The following is a 17,021-nucleotide window of genomic DNA, read 5'->3' as shown; positions in this document are numbered from 1 at the left end:
ATGAAATATCGTTTGTAACTTTGTGTATGTCGTCGCTCGTAAATGATAACGAAATATGTGGACAACATAAAAGATCAATTTATTGCTTTCTAAAATTATTATGATATTTTAGCATGTGGTGATACTACGTTCAAACTCACATATCTTTGCATTATATATATGTTACTCGTATTTTCTCAATTTTCTCATAAACCACATATTGAGAACTAATAGATATGGACATGGCTTTCACACACGTTTCTGTATGGACGCTACTCGCCTTCGTGCTGACATGGACCGTCTTCTACTTCACAAACAGGAAAAACAAGGGGACGAAGTTAGCCGAGACGGTGGTGGAAGAGCGTAAGGACGGTGCTACTGATGTTATCATCGTTGGGGCTGGAGTTGGCGGCTCGGCTCTTGCATATGCTCTTGCAAAGGTAATTAACTTGATTGTCGTTTTTTTTGTATGAATGCTAAGATAATAACTGTACATACACAATATATGATTGTTGTTGTTTTGTCTAATATATTTCTATTGCAATAATTTCGGGTTCGGACATAAAACACAAATATCCTACATCGAAAGTTGGACTGCATCATGACTAGTATATAAGATATATTTCTAACTACTAATGGTCAATTGGTTTTAAGTTGGAAGTTTATAGTCTATTACATAACGCTAAATAATTTTCGATTATATATAGGACGGGCGTCGAGTACATGTAATAGAGAGGGACATGAGAGAACCAGAGAGAATGATGGGTGAATATATGCAACCAGGAGGACGACTCATGCTTTCTAAACTTGGCCTTGAAGGTTTGTCTATGTTTCAGTAGTTCATTTATCTAATTGATTTTTTTTTTAAAATTTCAGATTGTGTTTTAGTATAATGATCAAATTGTGTGCGTCTATATATGTATAGATTGTTTGGAGGGAATAGATGCACAGATTGCTACGGGCATGACACTTTATAAGGATGGAAAAGAAACGAACGCATCTTATCCGGTGGAAAACAACAACTTTCTTTATGAACCTTCTGCTCGATCTTTCTACAATGGCCGATTCGTCCAACGACTGCGCCAAAAGGCTTCTTCTCTTCCCAAGTACGTCCCTGAATTATAAAATTAAAAACATGAAACCACTCTATATTTAATGTTATCTATTTGTTTGAGATGGGAAATAAGGAATTTGATATACATATGTAGAAATTATATCTATATTGGTAACTGATTATACGATAAAATAGTAACTTTATTGCCAATTAACATAGAGATGATGGTTAATAAGTTTTGATAAGATATATTATTTTCTATAAATTTTGTGAAATCCAACTGAGTTTTCAGGATAATGTTTTTTTCTTTCTAAATACTAATATTTGCAACGAAATGATTAATTTTGGTCGACCCCATAAATATATTTATTAAATAATGAAAAAAATCTATTATTAAATAGATATATTTACATGATACTTTTTAATATATTGATGGATAAATATAATTTTTTGGTCGGGAAAAATGGCATATTGATGAATAAACATGAAGCAATAATAAGAAGAAAAAAATCTTTCAGTTAAACACTTTATAAACTTTTGAACATTAGACACAACAAACAAGTAAGCTCGGCAATAACAATTAATGGTTAATCTTTACACCAAACATTGATTGATTGGTAGTGTGCGGCTCGAAGAAGGAACGGTGAAGTCTTTGATAGAAGACAAAGGAGTTATCAAAGGAGTGACATACAAAAATAGCGCAGGCGAAGAAACAACAGCCCTTGCACCTCTGACTGTGGTATGCGACGGCTGCTACTCAAATCTTCGTCGGTCACTTAACGACAACAATGTGAGTATATATGCTCTTTTATTTGTAAAGTCTCTCTATATATATACACACTTAGAAGTGATGTTACTATTAGTTAATAAGCATCAATATACTAACTTGATGTAGGCGGAGGTTCGCTCATACCAAGTTGGTTACATTATAAAGAACTGTCAGCTTGAAGAGCCCGACAAAGTAAACTTGATAATGTCTAAACCCTCCTTCACCATGTTGTATCATGTCGGCAGCACCGACGTTCGTTGTGTTTTTGAGCTTTTCCCCGACAATGTTCCTTCTATTTCAAAGGGGGACATGGCTACCTTCGTGAGGAACACTATTGCTCCTCAGGTACACATCGGACTGATTAATCTTAATTCAATAATAATTTTTGTTTTTCAAACATAGGTTGATGTACATAGATAAAGTCACATATTCTAACATTTTAAAGAAGTCCATGAAGATAATATACATCTAAAATCTTTTAACAATTATTTTCTAGGTACCTTCAAAACTCCGCAAAATACTTTTGAAAGGGATCGATGAAGGAGCAAACATAAAAGCTGTGCCAACAAAGAGCATGTCAGCTACTTTGAGCGAGAAGAAAGGAGTGTTTGTATTGGGAGATGCATTCAACATGCGTCATCCAGCAATCGCATCTGGAATGATGGTTGTACTGTCCGACGTTCTCATTCTACGCGGTCTTCTCCAGCCATTAAGAAACCTCGGCGATGCAAACAAAGTCTCAGAAGTTATCAAGTCCTTTTATGATATCCGCAAGGTGAGCATATGTCACATACTAATTCAAAACATATTAACAACCTTAAAAGCTAAGTTTTGATATTAAAAATACATTATTTTATCATGGTGAAGCCAATGTCAGCGACGGTTAACACACTAGGAAATGCATTTTCTCAAGTGCTAACGGCATCGACGGACGAAGCAAAAGAGGCAATGAGACAAGGTTGCTATGATTACCTCTCTAGTGGCGGGTTTCGCACTTCAGGCATGTTGGCTCTGCTCGGCGGCATGAATCCTCGTCCCATATCTCTCATCTATCATCTTTGTGCTATCACTTTATTCTCCATTGGTCATCTTCTCTCTCCATTTCCCTCTCCCACTGGCATTTGGCATAGTCTCCGACTCTTTGGTGTAAGTCATTAATTTGTCTACACAATTTGTTTTTGGTTTTATTATTACTATTTGACATTGATATATCTTTGTTTTGTTTATGTCTGTTTTATGTGATACACTAGCTGTCCATGCAAATGTTGGTTCCCCACCTCAAAGCTGAAGGAGTTACCCAAATGCTGTTTCCGGTTAACGCAGCTTCGTATCGCAAAAGCTATATGGCCGCAACCGCTCTCTAGAGTACAGATCCTTTAAACCGGAAAATAAAAACACGTATAAAGCACAGTATTTGTGACTGCATTTATGTCTTTCAATAAATAAAACGAGTTTTTCGTACTATTGAATGTTAACTTGTACGTGCAATTAGTGACTTCAAAATATTTAATCTATTTAATATATGTTGTATATCATTTATAATTTGCAAGAAACCATATAGATAAATAAATATTAAAATTTACGTTTATAATTATTGTAGAACATTCCACCTATTTGGCCGATCAATCGAAGCATAATTTTTTAATAAGTTTGTGGTTGACAAAAAAAATATCGTAGAACTATTTTTTTTTGGTCGTCGTAGAACAATTTATACATCATTTTTAATTATTTTTGTGTTAAAAATGCAACACTTTTTTTTTTTTGTTAAAGGGTTTAATAAAAATGCAACACTATAACGATGAATGACATAACTCATCATTAGCCTTTAAATTACCTTTAGGGTTAGGCAAAGATAAGACCATTCTACCTTTACCATGTCGGTTTTGGAGTTGTTGTGATTGTTTCTGTTTTTTTTTTTTTAAGAGTGATTAAGAAGTTTAACGTAACTATCAAACTTATACAAAAGTCATTAATTTACACAAACGTTCTTCAACCAGAATAAAAATTTTAGAACTAAAATAATTTAATAATTGATGGAAATACTCTATGTAAAAGTTGTGTAATTAAGAAACTTACTTACATTTGATAACATCTTAGTGAGTAGTGACGGACGGTCCCTAATCCCTATAATTGACGTACGATTACGAAGTATGTGGTAAGGTTTGTATTGTCGTGTTCATGGGATAGCTATAGCAGCCAAAAACAAGAGTTCAAAGATCTGGTCTCCAACTCTCCATACGTTTCCCATTTAGATCAGAGTTCGTGGTTTTTGCTTAGACTCATTCATGTTCCCACTCCCCATAATTTCTGGTAAATTATTCTTCCATTTTTTTATTTTATTCTTCCATATTTTTATTTGAAAAAAGAATTCCTCCATTTTCAAGATATTAACAAATTGAAAATGAGACAATATATGTATCGATTTTTATTTTTCTTAAGTTTTGATTGAAATCAAATAGAGACAGATGCATGTGAGGATGAGTAACATCATTCATTGGCCTTCAAATAATCTTTGAAGTCGACCTTTGATGTTATGCATATAAAGACAAAACTACCTTTACCGGCCTCTCATGGATGATGTGAGATTCGATTGTGGTTCTAAAAATAGTTCTTTATAAGATATATATTTTCTAGTTATTATTTTTCTTATATTTAGATAATTACATTTTTTTCTATGCAGAAATCGCGTTAAAATGTATAGAGAAAACAAGGATGAATGTAAACCGTAAACAAAGATAGTCTAAAAAAAGTCTGTTCACTATTTCCCTATCTTTTAATCTTATCAAAATTACATGTTATTGTTTTCAGTAAATTTGTGAACTTCTTCAAAGTAGCCTTTTTATTTTAAATAATAAATATCATGACGGAAAAAAGAGTTTTAATAAATAACAAATATACATATACACACACATATATATATATATATAATATTAATAAAACTATTATATCACACTTTTTCTTGTAGATGTCCTATATGTTTATCATTAGGAGCCTACTTATTGTGGTAAGGAGTGTTGACATACGCGGCCGATTTTGGTTAATCTCTGATATCTTCCCTTGTAATATATCCAGCTATAATAATTATTTTAACGTAACCATACGCATTATAATATGATTATCTAACTCATTTAGTCAACTAGAATAATCGAGATATATAGATAGTCCGGCGCCATACGATATTTATTTTTTTCTATTTTAAGCAATTATTATGCTCAATCAAACTAACTCTGATGCAATTATATAAATCACAACATGTCAGCAGATCTATAGTACACTTCTGAATTCTTATTATAATTACGAAAAAATAGTTAATTAAATGATCTGTTATGACGAAGACTACTCACTTATTGACATTCATGACATGTATACGTGTTTTTTATTAGTTTAATCAGCAGAATCGAATATATGAATTACTTCGATTTATGGTAGATATAGTCATGCAGACGACTTGGCCATGCTTTTCCAAAACTAAAGTTCGTGGTCGAATTTTTACAGGCACTTGACAAAAGCATCAAATTTTTTTTATCATTTATTATATATACGATTCTTAAATATTTTTTATTGTAATGATAAATTTATCCATATTCCAACTAATTCATCTATAGTATATGCATATTATAATGGACTGGTTTTAAAGAACTAAACCATATTTTCAACATTTGTATATATTAATAGTTTACTTTTCTCCAAATTCGAGAATTCGTGTTTTTAGTTCTAATCAAAATTTTATCCGCCATTAGAATGTATTTTCCATGTAAACATGAAATTGCAATATGAGACCAAAGAATTCAAGTACTAGCTAGGTCGACGGAGTCACGGAGTACTTAACAATACCTAAGTTTTTCCAGCACTACTTATTATGATTTGCTGTTTTTATTTATTTTATTTATATTTTCCTAAATTAAAAAAAAAAAAAGGAAAACAATCCGTTGTCAATTCTCTAAATTTTTCTATATTTTTTTTGTCAACGGAGATGAGATTATTAATGAATAAATGATTTATTAACTATTTTCTTATTAAGACAGGTGGTTTACAAATATCATGTGAATGTGATGTGATCATGTCCCCCTTTATACCTAACTGTATCTATATTGATTTGCCAAGCTGTAGAACTAATTTATCGCATATATTTGTTTTTGTTAAAGGGTTTATTACATAATTTTATTTGTTTGGCACTTTGGGGGTTTTAATTTCCTATTTAAGGATATCACTTAAGGGACCAAGACACAACTATCATATTACTAATTAAGTGGTAATGGCGACGACATACGCGTGGTTATGGACGCTTCTCGCTTTTGTTCTGACATGGATAGTTTTTCACGTTCTCAAGACGAAGAAGGCGGCAACCGAAGAGGCAGAGACAGAGGCAGAGGAGAGAAGAGATGGTGCCACTGATGTCATCATTGTTGGGGCGGGTATCGCAGGCGCTTCTCTTGCCTATGCTCTTGCCAAGGTATATATACTTGTGCATGTGATGGTTTTGCGTAAGTTGGTCGGTTTGTTTTTGTAACGAGGAAGTTTAAATCAGCCATGCTAAGTGCTAACTGGAGCGATCAGTAATGCTTATTTTTAGTTTTAAATATATGTTGATGTTTTGAGCCCTAAATAGCTGACTAAACTAGGTTTTATTAGGGTAAATTATTTTCAAAAAAAAAAAAAGTATACGGATGCAGAAATGTTCATTTGTATTGACAAGATTAAGAAAACATGTTAATTTGCAATCTTCATCTTAATTGCTAATTTAATTTGGATGTTATATGTATTTAATTTGAATTTGTGGACGCAGGATGGACGAAGAGTACATGTGATAGAGAGGGACTTGAAAGAGCCACAAAGATTTATGGGAGAGCTAATGCAAGCGGGAGGCCGCTTCATGTTAGCCCAGCTTGGCCTCGAAGGTCTCTCTCTTCACTTCCTCTTTACGTTCATTGATTGATCTTGTTGCCAAAAGGCAAAAGCGCATATACACATATGTTATGTATCGTTTAATATGTGATCAATTTTGGTTTTTTATATGTATTAGATTGTTTAGAGGAGATAGATGCTCAAGAAGTCAAGGCCTTGGCCGTTTACAAGGATGGAAAACACGCGACTTCGCCTTTCCCAAATGACAAGAGGTTTCCTCTTGAACCAGTCGGTAGACTTTTACGTAATGGTCGTTTCGTACAACGTCTACGCCAAAAAGCAGCTTCTCTTACCAAGTACGTTACTTCTCTTTTTTGTATCTAGGAGATTTCTAACCAAAATTAATAATCAAGACTGTTTTTTTGGTCAAGATCATTCATCATACAAAACCTCGTATCAGTACGTACGTAATATTTTGTAGGCTAGTAGTACATGGCAATATATAGTTGATATACGTTTGTTGAACTTTGTTATATGATTGCAATGTTTTAGCTAGGACCTAGGAATCGTGCAGTAGCAAAATATGTATATCATGGTTCCTTTACCCGGATATAATTGTTTTAAAACTAATATATGTCAAAGTTTTTACCAACTCTCATTACGTACTTTCAGTTTTCAAAACACCTTTCTTTAACAATTTTTTTTCTTTCTAATGAGCTCTCATGTATTTCATGGTTTTTTCAGCTCAAAATTAATTTAAAGAAAAACGAGTAAAACAATATTACGACTTTTATATATATATACTAGATTTCAGTTTCATCTTCTTACTATAATGCAATGAGCCTTGGCAGCGTCCAATTAGAAGAAGGAACGGTGAAGTCTTTAATAGAAGAAAATGGAATTGTTAAAGGAGTTACATACAAGAACAGCGCAGGCCAGGAAATAACGGCCTTTGCACCTCTCACTGTGGTATGCGATGGTTGCTATTCAAACCTTCGTCGGTCACTCGTGGATAATAATACTGTGAGTTCTGTAGATACTTATCTTTCAACTACAATGAGATTGGTCTCGTCGTTAACTAGAGTTTGAGGATCATGATCATATATTTATATATAGGAGGAAGTTCTCTCGTACATGGTGGGTTATGTCACGAAGAATAGCCGACTTGAAGATCCACATAGTCTACATATGATATTTTCTAAACCTATGCTCTGTGTCATCTATCAAATAACGAGTGATGAAGTTCGTTGTGTTGCCGAAATTCCCGCTGATAGTATCCCTTCTATCGCGAATGGCGACATGTCTACCTACCTCAAGAAAACTATGGCTCCTCAGGTACGTACCAAAGTATTGATATGTTTAAATATTTGCAAGGTATTCATAAGAACTTGACTTTATTTCAAGTATTGTATAGTTTAGTTTGTATCATTGATCTCTATTGTGTTGTAGATACCCGAACATGGAAAACTACGCGAGACATTTCTTAAAGGGATAGAGGAAGGACTACTAGAGATGAAAACAACAGCGACAAAGAGAATGTCATCGAAAATGTGTGATAAGAGAGGAGTGATTGTGTTGGGAGATGCATTCAATATGCGTCATCCTATAATTGCGTCAGGGATGTTGGTTGCACTCTCGGACATTTGCATTCTACGCAATCTTCTTAGACCATTGGCTAACCTCGGCAATACTAAGAAGGTCTCAGATCTTGTCAAGTCCTTTTACATCATCCGCAAGGTGAGTTATGACATACTTAATTTTTACTAGAGAAGTACATAACTTTGGTTTTGAGTAACTCGAATATTTCCCATAACAATGTTGTGTTAGACTCACTAGTAGTATGACACTTACTTTTTGGTTGTGTTGATTATTTTGGATGGCCAAAAGCCAATGTCAGCGACCGTGAACACGCTGGCGAGTATATTTTCACAAGCGCTTGTTGCTACAACGGACGAAGCAAGAGAGGGAATGCGACAAGGCTGCTACACTTACCTATCTCGTGGAGATTTTGGAACAACCGGAATGATGACTATTCTAGGAGGCATGAACCCTCATCCCCTTACTCTAGTCTTTCATCTTGTAGGCATCACCCTCACCTCCATGGGCCACTTGCTCTATCCCTTTCCTTCGCCTCGTCGCCTTTGGCAAAGCCTCAGACTTTTGGCCGTATGACTTTCTGTTTTCTTGGCTATTTTTACACACATATACAAATTCTGTTTGAAACTTTTTCTTTATGATGGCTTTTTCATGTGAATCAACAGTGGGCGTTGCAAATGTTGGGTTTTCATTTAGTGGATGAAGGCTTCAAGGAGATGTTGATTCCAACAAACGCAGCTGCTTATCGAAGAACCTATATGGCCAAAGCCACTGCTTGACCACTGATTGATCGATTCATATTTACTCTTTTGAGAGAAAATAAATAAATACTTGAATTTTCAAGGAATTGGGTCTATGCCAAGTTGAATCTATGATATAATTTCTCTATTGATATTACCTTGTAACCAAACATGAAAATGTTCCATGCTGATTTGGTATACTCTATATATCTGTTGATTCTTGATTTTTCTTTATGAATTCACTGATCCAGTACCTCTATATTTGAAAGTATTATGTATTTGCTAACCCATTTCAGTATTCATAAAGGGCCAAAAAAGGACACTAATCATAGTATCCGTAGAACGGCAAAATCTGTGGTCTCTGCTCATAAAAACGAATATGGAGTACAAAAACAACATTTAAACATGACTTATCTTCCTCAGCTCTGTCCGACTAGAACATCCTTGTAAGGTGTCGGAGAAGATCTCACCACGGTATCTGCACCTCCCACTTCAGCCTTGGAAGTTATATGGTTCCGTGGTTTAGCTCTACAAGCTTCGTCAGCTTCCATTTTCCTTATTCTTTCCTCTTCAACAACAAGAGGGAGATATCCTTCTCTCTCTTCAAGAAGTCGGTCTTGTGCTCCGCCTCGTAGTTTCTCGAGGCGAATCCCAGTGATCTGAACGAAGTTAAAAACCTTAACAACGTTCATCAATCCTCCCACAAACAAACATATTGCACCGGAAATCCCAAGCCAGATCCATCTTTCCCCCTGAAAAAATTATTATTTATCATAAGAAGAAGCGGTTTTCGAAAACCCGTTGTTAGTTATGCAGTAAATTTGTTTTTTAACTACTTACAAGAAGCTTCAAGCCACTATGTGATGACTCGGATAGGTCGATGCTGTTGAGAACTGCGGAAACCAAGAATAAAAGGGATCCAACCAAGAAAGGGATGTGAACACACTGTTGTAGAATTTGAACATGACTGTCTGCTCTCTCGTAGATTTGGCATGAGTTGTGAATCGATCCTATCACCCAAAGCAACGGACCAGCAATAAGCATGTTTAATATGTGCTTCTCTTTTCCACTGTGTCCAAGTTTTTTCTCTGCCTAAATACTCCATAGAAAGAAAGAAATATATATATCACAGGGGAACGTGACTATACGTGCAATTAGCGAGAGACAGACCAAAAATGTATATATTCACAACTATTTTACTTATGTTTCATGAACCACAGTGAACATAATGGGCAATACAATGTCAGATTAATATACCACAAGCGCCTTTGGATTTATATGTTCATGAATATTCATGACCTGCCTCATGACACTTTTTCAAATACTAGCTAGTTATAATTGTCAAAAATGGTGACTGATATGATGAACCATTAAGTTTTGTTATGACAATGCAAGTGTTACCTGATGGAAAACGAAAAAGACTCCCAAGAAGAAGACGACCGAACCCGCTATCTGAACCAGAGGGACTGCAAATTCCACTAGACCCAGTTGCAAATCATACTCCATCAACCTTAACCTGTTACGAAGAAAAAAAATACATTTCTTCTTAATTCCCCATTATTTGTGAATAAGAAAATTGTATAAATCATATATACACATTGAGCTTACAAATTCTAGTAAAAATGAAACACTATACATATTTTCTAGAACAGTTATACCAATAATGACAGTATTTTTAGGAAGCTATAATAGTCAAAATAACTAAATAAAGCAAGCTTTGGCCTTCATGCATTAAAATGGTATATAACATACGTACCGGTAATCAATTCCAGCTAGATGAGCCACAAGATCATGAACATTAACGGCGGCTATAAGAACCAGAGCCAAGAGAATAAGGACAAGGCCGGATCTTGGTTCCCACGAGAACCCTGTCGCCGTGAAACCACCGATGAGAACCACGGTGGCGAACAAGTATAGACCAGCATTGATGTACTCGGCTCTGCTCCTCCCGAGCCGAGGGCCGTACGTTCTAATCTCACGCGCTGTCGCGAGTTTCACCATCTGGTTGAAGGATCTGCCTCTAGAGAGAGACTGATGAGAGAAAGAGAGATCTGTGAGGGGAAGAGGGAGAGAGAGAGAGAGCTCTACGTGGCTTTGTGCATGGAGTTCTATTTTAGTGGAACGTGGCGTATTGTGGGAAATGGCTGACTTTAATGAAACGACGACGTTGTCTTTTGAGATATATTCTTTGAACTTTGGGTTTATTATTGGGCCAATCTTAGGCTAACTTACAGCTAAAACAAAGGACTCAAATATGGGTTAGTCAATGTTTAGGATATTTATTTGGTTATGATCAAAGCTATGTATTAAAAATCTTGTCTTTATTAAAATTAATATATTCCTATATTAATTTAAAAATGATTAAGTTTAGCACAATTCAGTTTAATTTTATTTTATTTTTTCTAAAAAAATTAAAACCAAAGAAAACAAGATTTTAAAAATTGTTTTAAACTTTAATGTTATATTATCATCAAAAATATCAATACCATTACCATAATATCATTGTTTCAACAATGTACAAATCTTTGTAACTCCGACTCTTGCCTTATACCAAAAGCCGCAAGAACATGATAAGCACACCAAAAAAATGTAAGGGAATGGAATGAAAGTAGAACCTAAATTAAAATTAGTTTTTGGCGCAATGTTTAGGATTATTATATTTGACTTTTAAAACTTTTAAAAAAAAAATTGGTAATGGGTTTATATTAAGCTACGTAAATGCTTCACGAGCCACCACTTTTTAATATTATGGGTCGTAATGTTGCTGAGAAGACCAGCCACGTGTGTAATGAACCTGATCCACAACCACAAGACTTAACCCTTTACGAAATATCTTCTCCTCCACTATAAATTAGCCACGTCGTCTCTCTCTCTCGCCATCTCCGCTTGTGCTTTCTCGCAACCGTTGGTTTGTTTCTATAAGCCTTGGTGGCCGTTGGATCTTCCACAGATGCAAATTTTGTAGTTTATTGACATCTTTACTCTTTATCTTCGAGTTATTTGCACATATTACTTTATAGTTTTAGATTTACATATATATTCCCCACAAACTTTTTATAAAGAGGAAAATATTACAAAGATGAAACAGGGACCTTGATACAAACTAAAATTACCACACAAAAAAACAAACTAAAATTACCACACAAAAAAACAAACTAAAATTATTGTGACAAATATCAATGTTCGATCTGAACCCGAACTAAAGCTTACCCAAATTTTTAGTTTTATTCATAAATCTGATTCGAATATGATTTTGGACATAAAATCCGAATGAACATATTGTAATTTTAGTATAGTAAACTAAATGTTCAGACATATTTAAATTTACATTAACTATCATTTTCGATAAAATTTATTTTAAAAATATATAAAAAATAATTATTTTATTTGATTCACCGTAGAATTGATTAAACTATTAATTTAGTTTTATTTACATACAATGTTATTGTTGGTTTAGTGAGCATTGAGATTTAATTTTAGTCACAAATGCTAGACAGCTAGAGTATACCCAATAAGTTTACATCATCGTATTAATCCGGATTAGATCCCAAAATCACCATCGTTATAAAATCATTTTAGTAGGAAAATATCATAAAGGGGGTTTAAATTGAATTAAACATTATTTTGGGGTTTATGAAAAGATTCTATAAATATAAAGTCCCATATTTGTCATTAATCTGTGGCCACCACAATTTACGTAGTTCATTCAGACACATATTTTCGTGTTCCAAATATTTTTTTTTCCTCTTTATATTTAAAATTCGTGAACCAGAATCTAAAACGAAGAATCTAACTCTCGGAAACCAAAAAAGAAAAAAAACACACATTTTTCTCCGCGATTCGGCAAAGGTATGCTTAAAGCGATTTTGTTTATAAGATCTTACTGAGTTCGTAGTGATTTATGAGTTAAATTGATATAAACAGTCGAAGAGCTGTTCGATCTTTAGATTCTCTGTGATTTTGAAGAAATCTGAATTTTGGGTTATCGCGATCGCTCTTAAATTTTCCAGTTTTATGTCGAAAGGTTGAATTTTTTTTCAAATTGTAGTTCCTCATTTAAATTTCCCGGTCCTTATTCATGTCTGGAATTAGATTCTGATAACTGTGTCCTACTGTCCTGTAGTTATTGTCATCATTTGAGACAATTCTTTATAACTTATATGAGACATGTTTCTTCTGCTGCAGCACCAAGTGAGTTTTTCCTAAAGATCAAATTTTTTTCCAGCCTTGAGATTGTGATGGGAGTTGTGTTTATTTCAAGTTCAGCTGCAAGATCACCACTCGGTTTAAGCACTGATCTTTTCACGACACATCGGTCTTCTTCGCTTAAAAAACCATCCATTGTCGCGTTTAAAGCCGATGATTCGAGCAATTCAGCTTTGATAATTCCTCCTAGAGAACAAGTTTTGATCCCCGCGGAGAAGCTTAATGAGAAGAAGAAAGTAGTCACGAAGAGGAAGCCGTGTAAAACCCCGAAAAAGCCGAGTTCTTTGGATCACAATGTGGCTCCTTCTTGTTCCTTGGGTGTGGATTACAATGAAGCTGCTGCTAGACTTGAAAACATATACAAGCTGAGTCCTACAACAACCATATCAGACGATGAAGCTGTTGATGACGGCGGCTCCAAGGGGAAAGTTTCGCCGAGGAGAAAGCGGAAACAGAGAGGTGAAGAGAAGAAAGTAGTTGTGAGGAACAATGTGAAGAAAGATAAGCGTTTGAGTCTTGATAAACGGATCGCTTTGAAAAGAAACTGTCAAGAGAAACCATTTGTTGCTTCTGCTGAGAAGAAAGTAACAAAGAAGCAGCAAGAAGAGGAGAAGATCGATATGCTTGTGCGGGACTATTCAGTTTCTAATGATATTTTGAGCTTGGACTGGAAAAAAATGAAGATACCTCCTGTTCTTTCTTCCACTGAACATGCTTGGTTGTTTAAGTTGATGCAGCCTATGAAGGTATTCTTCATTTTCTTGAACATAGCTTGTAGTCTATAGAGATATGATTCATTTTTGGTAAAGAAAGCTTGAATTGGGTTATATATTGCAACCTATGCTCAATATGTTTGGGGGTTTAACATTGCAGGCTCTACTTGAAGTGAAAGATGAACTGCAAAAGAGCTTGGGAAGAGAGCCGAGGGAAGCTGAAATAGCTGGGGAGATCAAAATGACCACCGGTGAAGTGAAAAAGAAAATTGAAATAGGTAGAGCTGCAAGAAACAAACTTATTAAGGTTAGTGTTTTAAACAAACTTATACTTAGTCTAAAAGAGTTTTAAACATGGCTATTGATATTTATGGATGTTATTCTTCTTTTAGCTTATTTTGTTTTGTTTCTTCTACATTGCAGCACAATCTCCGGCTTGTCTTGTTTGTTATGAACAAATATTTTCAAGAATTTACCAATGGTCCTAAATTCCAAGACCTTTGTCAAGCTGGTATGAAAGGGCTTATCACAGCAATTGACCGCTTTGAGCCGAAAAGGAAGTTTCGTCTTTCGACTTATGGTTTGTTTTGGATCAGACACGCCATCATACGGTCTATGACAACCTCCAACTTTACTCGCGTTCCATTTGGACTGGAATCGGTATGTTAACCTCTTTGGCTCTTTCTCAGAAACAGATTGTTCTGCAGGGATCTTATATGTGTCCTCTTTGTTGAAACCATTTCAGGTTAGAGTTGAGATCTATAAAGCGAAAATGGAGCTATTGTTTGAGCTGGGGAGACTCCCAACAGAGGACGAGGTAATTAAGAGACTCAAGATAACACCTGAGAGATACCGTGAAGTCTTGAGGGCCGCAAAACCGGTTTTCTCACTAAATTCAAAACATGCGGTTACTCAAGAAGAATTCATCAATGGGATCACAGATGTGGATGGTGTTGGAGCTGACAACAGGAGACAACCTGCTCTTCTCAGGCTTGCTCTCGATGACGTGGTAAGTTTCAATCTTTCATCTACTTACACAATCATCCGGACATATGTTAGTTATTTGGCTTCTTGTCTATTTTTAGTACTTGAAACTGATTACATTTTATGTTCAGCTCGATTCATTGAAGCCGAAAGAGAGTTTGGTTATTCGACAGAGGTACGGTCTTGATGGGAAAGGAGACAGGACTCTAGGAGAGATAGCTGGAAACCTCAACATCTCTAGAGAAATGGTGAGGAAACATGAAGTCAAGGCCTTGATGAAGCTCAAGCACCAGGCTCGAGTTGATTACCTTCGTCAATACATTGTCTGAAACCAAACTAAGCTGAACCACCAGGCTCAGCCATTTGTGCATACTTGGTATGACTTCCCGAATTCACGAGCCATCTTATAACCGTTGTATAGTTGTGTATGTAATATCAGAGGTACTTATAGCTGCGTTGGATCGATCCATGAATCACAATCGTTGTATTATATCATTACTACACCTATACTGAAAAGAAGTTATACATGTAAAGTTTGAGACATGGTATGCATTACTTTCACAAAACCTAACCAGTTGTTTCCTACGAAAGCAGAATCAATAGAACCGATTTGTAAAGTTAAAAAATGTATCGAAGGAACAGTGAATCGGTGTGAAATAAAGTAATAAACATACAAACAAATTTAAGTGTTAGAGATTCTTAAATAATAGTGTTGCACCGTTGTCGTTGATTCTCGTCTTGTCGAACACTTTTTTTTTTTAATTTCTTTTGTCGAACACTATTACACGGCAATGAACGAACCTTTGGTCTTTTCTCTTGTCTAATCAGAATATTTCTGCCGTATATCGACAATTTATGATTACTTTTACATATCCATAGTTATAATTATATCTTCATATAAAGTTGAATTATCATATCAGAGTCATGGTGAATTTTTATTAAAGTAAAGCTTATAAGTTAAATGTGAAATGTGCCTAAAAATAAATTTTAATATACATAGGCTGTGTCCTTTTAACACGCAATTATCATCGCAAAATGTTAGTCACACTTCCAATGTCATTCTAATGACAAGGTGATGTCATTCAATGGCCGTCATAACATGTAAATGTGACATCATTTTTTTGAGGTTAGCGTTTGTAATTTTGTATTAACGTTTTTGTTTGTTGTTTAAGAAAGAAAAAAAGTTTCGTTTTTAGCGGTTGTGTCTAATGTTTTTGCTTAAAGTTTAGCGATTGCGTTTGTTGTCCGAGAAGAATAGGCATAAGTGATAGGGGACCAAGGCAAAGGCCAATTTATAACTTAAAAGTATCTTCATACAAAACTGCGTATACCTAAATTTTCATTTTGAATAAGACCAGAAAAAAATACTGAGGTTGAATTTTATATGTTCCCAAATAAGAAAAATAAAAAGAAAACAATATATATATATATATATATATATGTAATTTAACATAAAGTGACAAATATATTTTTCTCCCCTGAAATTTCTATGTACTGTATAGGTTGGTCCCCAATTTAGAGTTTTTTCAATAAGATTTTGAAATCTTTAATCAATTTTAAAATTTATAATTTTATTATTTATAACTAATGATATTACGTATATACTATATTTTATTGTCTATTATTTTATATATTGTAAACTCTTAAACCATCTAAAATAATCTAAGTTTTCATTATATGCTCTATATATCAAACGATGGAGTTATTCGTTTGTTTTTCTATTCTAGAAATGGATCCATTAAAGATAACTGCATCAGAAAATCTATAATTTGAATTGATGCATGTTCAAAATTAATATTCCAACATAGTTATCAAAAAACTAAATACTGTTCTCATTTAAGATTTTTAGAAGTTCTAAACTCATTATTATACTATTTTATAACAAAACCTAAATTTACAAATAAAAAAATATTATTTTCTTAATAATAATGAAAGTAAGAAAAAAAAATACTAATTTCAAAAATACTAAATGAATGATTATGACTCTAAAATAAATACAAAACCAGATCATGTAAATACGAAAATAAAATAAAACAATGGATCGAGAAGCAGAGAACTGGTCAGCATGTTGGACTTTCCAAATTCATTGACCAAAGACTGGTCTCACTTCTCTTCTCCAAATTACTTCCACCTCA

The 17,021-nt window shown here is 34.3% G+C and overlaps 4 protein-coding genes across 5 annotated transcripts; 3 read left to right on the top strand and 1 right to left on the bottom strand.

Annotated features, from left to right (window-relative positions):
• The first annotated feature begins 181 nt into the window (after window positions 1–181).
• Window positions 182–3,337, top strand: LOC17881486 (squalene epoxidase 5). Its single transcript, XM_006287456.2, has 8 exons — window positions 182–419; window positions 687–798; window positions 905–1,085; window positions 1,655–1,823; window positions 1,929–2,147; window positions 2,299–2,577; window positions 2,670–2,948; window positions 3,053–3,337. The coding sequence occupies exons 1-8, from the start codon at window positions 216–218 to the stop codon at window positions 3,164–3,166; spliced, it is 1,557 nt and encodes a 518-aa protein (XP_006287518.1). The 5' UTR covers window positions 182–215; the 3' UTR covers window positions 3,167–3,337.
• Window positions 3,338–6,057: 2,720 nt separating this feature from the next.
• LOC17882298 (squalene epoxidase 4) lies at window positions 6,058–9,209 on the top strand. 2 transcript variants are annotated; one of them, XM_006289687.2, is made up of 8 exons: window positions 6,058–6,255; window positions 6,589–6,700; window positions 6,826–7,003; window positions 7,499–7,670; window positions 7,764–7,982; window positions 8,097–8,384; window positions 8,535–8,813; window positions 8,909–9,209. In XM_006289687.2, exons 1-8 carry the CDS (start codon window positions 6,058–6,060, stop codon window positions 9,020–9,022), a joined length of 1,560 nt encoding a protein of 519 aa, XP_006289749.1. In that variant the 3' UTR covers window positions 9,023–9,209. The 2 variants fall into 2 exon arrangements, with proteins under 2 accessions (XP_006289749.1, XP_023637656.1); XM_023781888.1 differs by lacking the exons at window positions 6,826–7,003; window positions 7,499–7,670; window positions 7,764–7,982; window positions 8,097–8,384; window positions 8,535–8,813 and having other exon boundaries at window positions 8,973–9,209.
• A 53-nt stretch (window positions 9,210–9,262) lies between these two features.
• Window positions 9,263–11,027, bottom strand: LOC17883405. The gene is made up of 4 exons (XM_006289516.2): window positions 10,740–11,027; window positions 10,385–10,499; window positions 9,824–10,075; window positions 9,263–9,735 (listed from the first exon to the last, which is right to left on the bottom strand). The coding sequence occupies exons 1-4, from the start codon at window positions 10,982–10,984 to the stop codon at window positions 9,403–9,405; spliced, it is 945 nt and encodes a 314-aa protein (XP_006289578.1). The 5' UTR covers window positions 10,985–11,027; the 3' UTR covers window positions 9,263–9,402.
• A 1,703-nt stretch (window positions 11,028–12,730) lies between these two features.
• Window positions 12,731–15,429, top strand: LOC17883473 (RNA polymerase sigma factor sigE, chloroplastic/mitochondrial). The gene is made up of 6 exons (XM_006287340.2): window positions 12,731–12,832; window positions 13,169–13,935; window positions 14,063–14,209; window positions 14,326–14,562; window positions 14,648–14,911; window positions 15,018–15,429. The coding sequence occupies exons 2-6, from the start codon at window positions 13,222–13,224 to the stop codon at window positions 15,213–15,215; spliced, it is 1,560 nt and encodes a 519-aa protein (XP_006287402.2). The 5' UTR covers window positions 12,731–12,832; window positions 13,169–13,221; the 3' UTR covers window positions 15,216–15,429.
• The last annotated feature ends 1,592 nt before the right edge of the window (window positions 15,430–17,021 follow it).

This window comes from Capsella rubella, unplaced genomic scaffold (genome assembly GCF_000375325.1).
Source record: "Capsella rubella cultivar Monte Gargano unplaced genomic scaffold, Caprub1_0 scaffold_6, whole genome shotgun sequence".
NCBI classification, from domain to species: Eukaryota; Viridiplantae; Streptophyta; class Magnoliopsida; order Brassicales; family Brassicaceae; genus Capsella; species Capsella rubella.
The sequence above is the reverse complement of the archived record's forward strand: the minus strand, read 5'-3'. Positions and strand labels throughout refer to the sequence as shown.